General features: G+C 35.2%; 1 protein-coding gene across 1 annotated transcript; it reads right to left on the minus strand.

Annotated features, from left to right (window-relative positions):
- Positions 1-8,107: 8,107 nt before the first annotated feature.
- LOC147299838 (V-type proton ATPase subunit G1-like) lies at positions 8,108-8,815 on the minus strand. Its single transcript, XM_086229165.1, has 3 exons — positions 8,728-8,815; positions 8,478-8,578; positions 8,108-8,251 (listed from the first exon to the last, which is right to left on the minus strand). The coding sequence occupies exons 1-3, from the start codon at positions 8,813-8,815 to the stop codon at positions 8,108-8,110; spliced, it is 333 nt and encodes a 110-aa protein (XP_086085291.1).
- Positions 8,816-11,208: the final 2,393 nt, after the last annotated feature.

The following is an 11,208-nucleotide window of genomic DNA, read 5'->3' on the forward strand; positions in this document are numbered from 1 at the left end:
CACAAGAAAGATTAAATGGGTTAGCCATGTTATCTATTGAAAAAAAAAATTGGTAAAACAACTTGAATATAAAAATTTAATCACTAATTTCGTATCTCAAAAAGCAAGAAGATTGATTTTTCAATGATTTTTTTTTTAATATTTTTGAATAATATATTTGAAAGGCCTCTGCGTAGTTTCGCGTTAGGCCTCACTTTCCATTAAGCTGCCACTGAGCCGGATCATAACGATAGTTGATCTTTTTCCTGTTTAACAATGTACAAACTGATCGATTTCTAAGTCAGTTAAAATTTAAATGCCTCAAAACATTACTGCCCACATTGAATAATTAATCCTCACAGCTATATAAGCTAATTTCAATATCTAATTTAACATTACATTAGAATAATAAAAAAATTGCATTTACATAATGCAACCACGTTGAATGGATATATATCAAGGCTCCTACAGAGTGATGATTGGACTTTAAATTGAAAAACAGAACACAGTCCAAGTATAAGTCTATAGTCTAACAAACTAGTAACAAAGGATTGCTATGGTATAAATTAATCTAGCGGTAAAGGAATCAAATCAAATTCCATGTACAGTCAATCTCTGTTTTATTGCATGATTGTGATCATATATTATATAGAGTTAATTTCAGTTTAGTACCTCAAGTTTGCTTCAAATTTCAATTTAGTACCTCATGTTTAAAATTTTGCAATGTCATACCTCATCTTTCCAATTTGTTATAATGTCATACCTCCGTCAGTATGATTGTAAAGAGATCTATTAAATGCTGATGTGGCATTTACATGGCACTCCCACAATACTGACTAGATGTCACGTGGTCTGACAACATGACACGTCATTCCAAGTGGCATAAAAAATAATTTAAAATCTAAAAATTTAAAAATAATTATGTGGCATGATGTGCCATGTTTCTAGATTTTTAATTATTTTTATGCCACGTGGTATGACTTGGCATGTTATCAGACCACGTGGCATCTAGTCATTATTGTGAGTGTCATGTAACTACCACATAAGCTTTTAACAGATCTCTTAACAGTCATACTGATGGAGGTATGGCATTGCAACAAATTGGAAAGATGAGGTATGACATTGCAAGATTTTAAATATGAGGTATTAAATTGAAATTTGAAGCAAACTTGAGATACTGAACTGAAATTAACCCTATTATATATTTATAAAGGTGCTTAATATAACATTGCATGCATGCAACTTGATCGAAGTTTTCTGAAAGGAAATTAAAGTAAAATAATACTAAAACATCAAACAGACCAATGTAATTAAATTAAGGACGAACACGACTTAAAATTAATGGTTCATAAAAATAATATTTCTCTCCAAATTGAAGAGCAATATTACATTTTACAAATTAAATTCTTTTACAATAAATGAAAATTGAGTGTTGATGAACTTTGGGTATAGGGGTACAACGATTGCCAAAGGATGCATGCAAATGCAATTGCATCTTTTCCAAACTCATCGATCATGTGTTTGTAAATGTACGTACGATAGAGTAGGTAGATACCCTTTCCCAATGTACAGTCGCTTAATTATACTCCAACAGCCAACAGTCATGGTGATGGTGGTGCCTTCTAGCTTGGTGATACATCAAGATCCATTTATGCCCGTTTTATATAATTTGGGTAAAAGTAGAAAAGCCCATAGTTATGTTGTGATCCAGTAGTGGAAAGCATCTTAGACTGGTGTCCAAAGGATCCATAGATATCTGTTTTGGGCTACAATAACTCTGCATATGTTAGCAAGAAAGTGTACGTAAAGAGAAATGGCAAAACATGACAAATAAGTATTTGAAATTAAAGGTTCATAGGAACTATTGACAAAAGTTCTTCAAACGCCAACATATATTTCTCCATTTAATTTCGTGAATTGGCCGGAGACGTTACTCCACAGCCAGATCCATGAACGATATTGCTCCATTGGAAATCCGGTGAATGGCTTTAAATGTACGAACAGCCAGCTGATCCAGTCTACCGAACCGAGAATGAAAAGGAGTAACTTAACACTTAGTCAATTAATTTTTCAGTAGTGCTAGATATCCCACATTTTTATACTACAATTTTATACCACTTTATGTGGCAACTTACATAACATTTATACATTGGATACTAAAAAATAAAAATAAAAACCCAAAAAGAAAAAAAAAACTCTATCCAATTAAGTAATAATACGTGATATGGTATAAAAATGTGATATAAGAATGTGATAATTATAACATTATTCTTAATTTTCTAATACAACACAATATGAGGCAGATGATCGAATTGATAGCCTAGGGTTCCAAAATGCAGTCATATATATGCATGGTTCTGTTTTGTGAATCTCGACTGTATTGATCATAACGATAGTTGATCTTTCATATTGAATACGAACCGTAAAGGAATAATCTAGAACATATATATAGTTGTAAGTAGTATTCAATTAGTTCAGACATGTTCGAAAAGGCCCACACTTCTTTGTGGAAGTAGGTTGATCAAACGGTCAGATTTCCTAAGAATCAACTTAGAAAAATCCTAAGTTCAAATCGCCTAATATGTACTTTGTATATTAAAAAAAGGAATGGTCTATTAGATTCGGGATTGATATATATTTAATATTGTACCAATATCACAATCTAGGTTATTTTCATTTTGGATAACAATGAAGAAACATAATCTATGTATAAACTTATTACAATTTTTACAAAAAAATAAAAAATTTATCTAATTTTAAATTAGACTGGAATTATAAAATTTGAAGTTATGTAATATTATTTGTAAGTGCGATCCAGTAAGGCTGCAAGTGCATAAGAACCTAGCTAGCTAGCGTTTCTATGAGTTTGGTCTTCTCGGTGAATGAGTATGAGCTTCTCCATATCTTTTCTTTCTCTTTTATTCTAGCGAAGTCCAAGGCAGAGTGATGAACTTTAATTGAAACACATAACGCAATCCAAGTTTAGTCTAAGAGTAATAATAAAGTCCTATATATTAATACTGCTTCCTCCATGCACATGCACAAAGCATGAATTTGTGTGGTTTGCTTTGGTATAAATCTAGCGGCCCACAATGGAATCTAACCAAATTTCATATACATGGGAGTCTCTCGTATAAGCATGCATGACCAATATCCTTTGTGATCATTATACAAGTGCAAGAAAACACATTGCACGTGCATGCAACTCAATCATGAGCAAACGTATATAGTTTTTTTTTATAGGAATTGAAATTAATTTAAGTAAAAAATACTAAAGACAAATGTAAATTAAAAACGAACATCACTTCAAATTAATGTACTGAACATAATATCTCTCCAAAATTGAAGAGCAATTAAGATTACATACAGTACATTACAACAATCATAATTGATTGTTCATTATTACAAAAATAACATTATTACGTACTTCGAATTTACTGACGCATGATCAGCATCAGAATTGCAACGAAAAGTGCGGGATACATGAAGAATATAATGAAGGGTGGAGGGTGGTCCGGTCCTGTTGCTAACGGAATACAAAAAGTCACAGCAGCAGCCAATATTAACATTATCATCATGATTTGCACCGCTGACATATTCTTCTCCTTCGAATATACGTGTCTCTCACTCTGTATGTAAATTAATGTGTATAAAATAGTAAAAATCAAAAGTGCTGATGAAATTGTGAGGAATGGTGGGTGGGTATATATAGTGTGCATGGTGTCTATTTAGGGAGGGGTACAACCATTGCCAAACGATACATGCAATTGCAAACTGATCTCTCCAAGTCATCATGGTATTGGTGCCTTCTCGGTGAAAATGATTCATTATGTTTAAAGACCACGAACCGTTTCAATCAGAAAAAGAAATTAAAAAAAAAAAGGTCCATTTATGAGTTCTTGGACTGAGAAGCCCATTGCCGTTAGTTTTATATAATTTGGGCCCAAGTGAGAAAGCCGAGTTATGTGTCACGTGACCTACTAGATTGAAAGCATGGTGGTGGTCCAAGTTGAACCGAGACGAAGGCTTGTTTTTTTTAGGGTTTTTTTCGTTTTTAGTACCTAAATTTTGACCATTGTTTCAATCTGATACTTAAACTTTTATTTGTCTCAATTGAGTACCTAAATTTTTTTTTGTGTTTAATAGGTACCAAATAAATTTCTGTTAAAATTGTTAACAGAAATTAGGGACAATATGGTCACTTCAAAAAAATTATATTTTAATTATTATATTTTATATGTTTAAAAGTAAAAAAAAAAAAATTAAACCTTTCTCCACCTTCTACTACCACCCGCCCACCAGTCTCCCTTTCCTTTCTCCTCCATCGCCCCTCCTCCTCTCTATTTTTTATTTTGGTTTGCTGATTGTGAGTTTTTTGTTTTTGAATCAGATTTGCATATTTTAAAGGAGAAGGGGAAAGAGAGAGGACGAAGAGAGAAGAGAGAAAAGAGAGAGAGAAGGGGGAAGAGGGGGTTGTCGCCAGGGACGGATGCAGGATCCCCAACCTGGGGGGTCAAACCCAGGTAGAGCCTGGCGCCGCGAAGCGGCGGCAAAATTTTTAGGGACCGGGCACTGCAGCAGGGGCGACGGCGTCACGGCTGGCTGGGTTGGGCACTTCGGCTCTGACCTCTGTGTGTGGCTGTGTGGCGACTGGGTTTGCTGTTAATGAATAGGATTGATTATTTGATATTGACGAAGAGCGGAAGTGGCTGGGAGCAAAAGCCATTCTGTTTTGTTTTAATTCCTAGCTCAAAACGACGTCGTTTTGAGTAGGAAGTTAAAAAAAAATTACACAGCCCGTAGGCCACAGCCCACTAGCCCAGCCCACTAGCCCAGTAGCCCAGCCCCTTATTCAGTCTTTTTTTTTTTTTTGGCCACGCAGCCCACGCCCCCACGCAGCTCCTCTTCTCCTCTCTCTCTGTTTTTCAATTTTCAATTTCTCAGTGGAGCAGCGGAGCTTTCATGGCGTTTCATCACCTGGAAGGCTGGAGGCTGGAGCAGCGGAGCCCTGGAGGTCGCCTTCTTCACGTGATCACGTCGGGCCGTCGTCGGGGTCGGGGGGTCGCCTTCTTCACGTCGGGGGGTCGCTGGTGTCGCCGTCCAGAGGTCCAAGCCTTCGTGCTCCGCCGTTCGGGGGGTCGCCCGACCCCCCAAGCTTGGCCGTGCGTCCGTCCCTGGTTGTCGCCGTTGATGGTGTCAGAGTTAGCCGATGCAGAAGTGGGAAAGGGAGGCTGGTGCAAATCCAGAATGAGAAAGGAATAGAGAAAGGGGGAGAGAAATAGAAGGATAGAAAGAAAAAAAAAAAAAAGGAGGGGGAAGAGAAGGCCTCCGGCCAGTGCAAATGATGGTGAGAGGGAAGGTGGGTAGGTTGAGAGAGAGGTTGCCGATGGTGGAGAGAGGTTGGGGGGCTGGGTTGTCCAAGGAGGAGAGAGGTTTGAGTTTTTGATTTTGTTGTTTTACTTTTCCATAATCTGCAGAGAAAGCATGGAGGGGGGGGGGGGGGGAGGGCGATGGAGGAGAGATGGAAGGGAGAGTGGTGGGCGGGTGGGTAGTAGTAGAAGGTATACCGTATATTGTTTTTTTTGTTTGTAATTTTTAATGGTTTTTTACTTTTAAATATATAAAAGAAAATAATTAAAATATAGTTTTTTTGAAGTGACTAATTGTCCCTAACTTCTGTTAACAATTTTACCATAAATTTACTTGAGTACTTATTAGACACAAAATAAAAATTTAAATACTCAATTGGGATAAATAAAAGTTCAGGTACCACATTGAGACAATGTTCAAAGTTTAGGTACTAAAAATGAAAAAAAAATCTTTTTTTTTTTTTTTTATTACAAGGGTTCGGGTAGGAGGGAGAGTTCGAATCCAAATATGCTAGGGGGAGCTATTGTTCTTGGCCAACTAGGTCAACCTCATTTCACAATCGAGACGAAGACTGAAGGTCATATTAATTATTAGAGGTTAATTAAAACATGGGTCCTCGTTCAACTCGCCGCTGCCACGTGATGTCTACTTTTGAGCACTATAAAATTTGACACTTGCCAAGTATACTGGCTTCTAAGTTGTAACTTGAGAGAGACTCTCTGCTACTTTGGAGATACAGAGGATGGAATGGGGAGGTTTCATGGTTACCAAAAGACACCGCACACAAACTCTGCATTTGGTAAACTGTATATATATATATATATATATATGCCTACTTAGATTTTTCTCTCTGTACGTTTTTTTTTAATATATAAAATTAGTGTTCCTTTTGTAGAATGCACATTTATGGCTTGCATTCTTTTTTGATTTTTTTATATGGGAAAACTTTCTAAATGGGCTTTATATTTTATAGTTAATAGGTTTATGCACTATTTTTGTAGCCTTCTGTTATGGCCAAAAAATCTCTCGACCACCTCACAGTCGAGATCGACCACAACACACCTTGCCGTAAGTGTGGCAAGGATTCCGACCTGTGGTGTGAATGCGGGCATGCTACTATTCGGCTTGAAATAACCAAATAGAAAAAAGATAATATTTGATGCGAAGATAAATAAAACGTAATGTGCCAAATTAAAGATCTAACTTCTAAGGGCTATTCCTTGCCTCAATGTGTCTGGAGATGCCATAGGCGCTGTAACTATTGCCAGTAAGTTAAAAAATTTAAAAAAAAAATTTATAGGAAACTCAAAATTGCAAAACCAGGGAGCCCTGAATTTGGTTATATATTGTAAATATAAGACACATTCAAGGTTTATTATTATTAGTTAATTCTAAGTTGGAGTTTATTTGTGATGTCATGAAAGTTGGTGGATTGAAAATTATAATTCTAAGGAAATCTTTCTTCTTACAGGGAGGGAAAGTCCGAAAAATAGAGGAAACTCGCCAAATTTTGTAAAAATGATCAAATTTAAAAATTGAGTCTCTGTATGTAAGATTTGAATCATTTATCTTAGTGGCTCTTTTCAGATATCCACATCCTTCAGTTGTGAGGGCACAAATCTGAATCATAAGACTGTTTATGTGTTTTCCATTCATATGACATGCTATAGTATGAGCCAATCGCTAAGCCAAAAAAACAAGAGCAACCCAATTACATGGTTTTTGTAGAAAACGTTCCAATTATCAAAGGAAGCAATTAAGATCAATTGAAATCCTACAAGGAATTAGAAGATCAACCTTCAGAGCCTTTAGGCATGTCGAGAGTAAATAATTTTCAAAGTTATAGCAGGAGTTAAATATTCTCACAAAGTCTTCCAGAAGTGCTGCAAGCTAAGACATGCTTCAAAGAAATATACAACAATTGATTATGGAAAATTATCCAGCCTGCTATGCACTCCTTTATTCCAGGTATTCTCTCTTCATCAGCTTGTACACTTATATTGTGACTGGATAATAAAACAACGCAGAAAAACAAATCAATGTTATAGCAACTGATATTAGAACATGCGAATGCTTTCCATAATCATGCAGAATATATATGATCGACAGTTGTAATTGTTTACAGTGTCAAATGAGGCCATGCCATGTTCATATCCCTATTGGTAAAATTGACTGAATCATATATCTTTTCAATTTATGTGAATATATAGTTCAAACAAATAGTTAAATAAAGTGCAAGATTCCAAAAGGGAATACTAATTTAATACAATATAAACCTATGATTTGATATACTAATCATGACGTTATTATTAGCTTGACGTACATTGTTGGCACATTCTCTAACAACTTAAATTTTTGGCGTCTAGTGGTTGTTTAATATGGTATTAGAGCTCTAATTTTAGGAGGTCTTTGGGTTTGAAACCTCTAATTTCCAATATACACTTCTTTGTTGGTTAATTTGCAAGGTACAGAGTGGGGTTGCACCTATTTGTTTGTCTTCCCACGTGCAGAATGGGGTTGTACATACATTTGGGGTAATATTAGCTTGATATACATATATTGTCAGCCCATTCTCTAACATATTAAGTTTTTCGGTTTTTCGGGTCAAGTATGTGGTTGTCTAACAATTGTATGGACCTACTGTCCTTACAGTGGAAGATAAATTATGAGTTTAGAGTTCTAAATGCAAAAAAATAAAATAAAATAGAGTTAGTTCGCCACATAGTTAATAAATCAGTTGTGTGCAAACCTGCATGCTTCAAATTTTCACATTAGTGACATACTTCGTAAGCATTCCAACAATATCCGATGAGACCTTTGAGGCTGATCCCTTCAAGTTCTTAATTTTCGTTTCAGTTTCGTCTTCAAGCCTTTTCACATTGGATCCCGAACTTCCACTTGTCTACAAAAGAAAAAAAAAATTAAAAGCTAATCAGAGAAAGAGATCAAAGAATACTGACTCATTAATTATAGGAGGCTCATGTTATGGTGGTAATGGTTGTTGAAGGTTTTGGTAAACATAATAGTGTCGCTCGTATTCAATTTCAAGAAAGATCATGACTCTATTGACAACCATGGAGTTATCGATCATGATCGATATTGATATTTAATGAGAGATCAGTCAGTACCTCTGTAATTTTCTTTTGGTACTCAGCCTCCAAATTGGACCGATACTGCTGCACATCCCTCTCAGCTTCATATTTAGCTTGTTTCAAGCGTGCCATCTTCGCTGAAGAATGTAAGATCGTTGTGGAGGATCCATATCAAGAGAAAAGGAAAATGGCATGAAATAAGTTTATGCATATAATCAGTAGTCTATGAAAGTCAAATCTCAGACAATTTAGAATAATAATTGTGGAAATGAGTTTATGCATTTACAGTTTCTAGCACTGTTAACAATGTGTTGAGCCTCCTGTTCTGCTGTTAGCAACATCTGGATGCCTCCTTGTCCTCTAACGGAATCCATGGCTTAACAACACAACCAAATTAAAAAGGAAAATACTCCATAAGGACTTTAAGAAATAAATGTGCACATTCTCTACTAACATATAAACAATCAAGAACTTATCAAGGAAATAGAGTTAATTAAGAGAATTTAGGCTGATAGGAAAGCATGAGTTAAATTCTCATCATCTCAATCATAAACAACAGATCAGCACCCTAAAGTGCACCAGTATATATTAGACTACATTGCAGCCTATGCATAATCACCTAATTAAACTGCTAGCTAACTATTCTAACAACAATAACTACTTGTATGTGACTTTCTGATTGGATAAACTTAATCAATGTTGAACTGGACTTAAATAAGTCTTTTAGAAATAATAATCTGTGTGGTGGCTGCTTTTAAGAACTAACAGCAGCCACTTGTTTTGCAGCTGCTAAGATCTTCTGGTTAACATCCTCCTCTGCATAAATCTGATAGAAAAAGTCCTTTTGAACACGATCCTTTCTAGTTTCTCTCTCAGGCAAAGTGAAAGTCAGTTTCAGTATGTTTTTTTGTAAGCAAGAAACATTGGATTTGAGGATGAGACATTTTTACACCAAATTCAAGGGATATTGGGAATGAAGAGATGAAGATCATCACATAATAGTTGTCATTCCAAGCCAGCTCTGTACGTAGAATATGATAGCAAGAGCTCTATATTCAATGTCAGTGGAATATCTACACACTGTGGATAGTGAGGGGTCTGATCCTAGAAGAATGAGAAATCCACTTGTAGATTTCTGATCATTAGGATCCCCTGCCCAATCATCAATGAATGCTATGAGGTTGAGATTGCTAGCTGTGCAATGGATAGCAGAGACTGTGTGCCTTTAAAATATCGAAGAATACTTTCTACTGCAACAAAGTGAGTATCAGTTCTGGAATGAATAAATGACACAATTGGCTCACAACATAAGCAACCAGAAGGTAGGAGTGGCAAAAGTATGCAACCAAAATTTTTTACGAAAAGAAGCTCTAGACAACAAAGTTAGATCTATTTAACTATATGTCTATGCTCTTTCTGCAACTTCATTTTGTTTGTGGGGTACAGAGGCATGATTTCTGGTGTTGTATGCCATTGGATCAGGAGAGAAAATATTGAATCACTTGCTATTGTACTCTCCACCACCGAACAGAAAGACTTTAATCATGGAAGATGATATATTGAGCATAAGCTATGAATTTGCAAAATACAGGAGACAATAATATGGTGAGTAATCATCAACAAAAGACAATCAGAAAAATCCAAAAAAAAAAAAAAAAAGTTTCAAGAGATGGGCCCTATGAATCAACTCAAGAGGAGACGAAGAAAATTTATGAGAAATAGAGAATGGAAGCTTAGGCATTTTTGCATAAAGGCAATGTTTACAAATGCAATTCCAGTTTTCTGATGTACAGCATATCACTAGAGGTACATTTAAGAATTTCTTCCTTTAAACTGATAGAAGTTTTTCCACAAATTGATAGGAAATCAAATTGCAATAACTCTGAAAAGACAATAAGCTCAACAGCTTAAGAAATTCATTGAGGAATTATTCAGTAAGGCTCAGGAGAAAGAGGTACTATTGTAGACAAAAAATTCAAAAGGCTGAAAACGTTGTAACTTGTACGGATGTGAAGTTGTAAGGAGTTAAGAAATTGAATTGTGCAGCCTCTATTATTAATTGGTATTTATACATTGTTCTCCTGCAAAAGCTGATGAAAGAATAAACCCCTTTAAAGCCTTTCCAAGAAGACCAAAGAGGTGTTGACCATTGAAGAATTAATTTTGGCAAAGTTACTCTCAAAGACTGTTCATGAGTAATCTCTTTTGAGCCTGGGTTTCTAATTTAAAATCCTTCCCTTCCATGCATATATGAATCATTCAATTAATTAATGAAGTTTTCTTATTTTCTAAATAAGAAAGATTAGTGGAAAATTAGAAATTGTAGTAAGCTATAAGCGGATTTATATATTAAAGAACAAATTCAAGCAATTTACTCTCAGATGTACACATCTTGTTTTGATGGAATAAGGCAGATTTATATATATATTAAAGAATAAATTCATTCGTGAAACTGAAATATGTATGATACAAAATCCGAATCCAAATTGTTGAATTGTTTATGTTTTTCTTTTCTTAATACACAACCACGCATTCAAAAAAGAATCTACTTAATTAGTTGTTCTGATCGAGTGTGTGACAACATAATACAAGTTTGGCAAAACAAAATTACTGTGTCTGTGTATACATATATTATATATTACACTTCATGGGAAAATTATTCAGAAAAAAAGAAAATAATAACACAGCATGAACATATAAATGACATGAACTAGATAATACCTAGATCTGTGTTTGAAAAATAAAAAAATGCACCTGAACGAAAAAA

Source organism: Dryas octopetala, chromosome 1 (assembly GCF_963921425.1).
Source record: "Dryas octopetala chromosome 1, drDryOcto1.1, whole genome shotgun sequence".
NCBI classification, from domain to species: Eukaryota; Viridiplantae; Streptophyta; class Magnoliopsida; order Rosales; family Rosaceae; genus Dryas; species Dryas octopetala.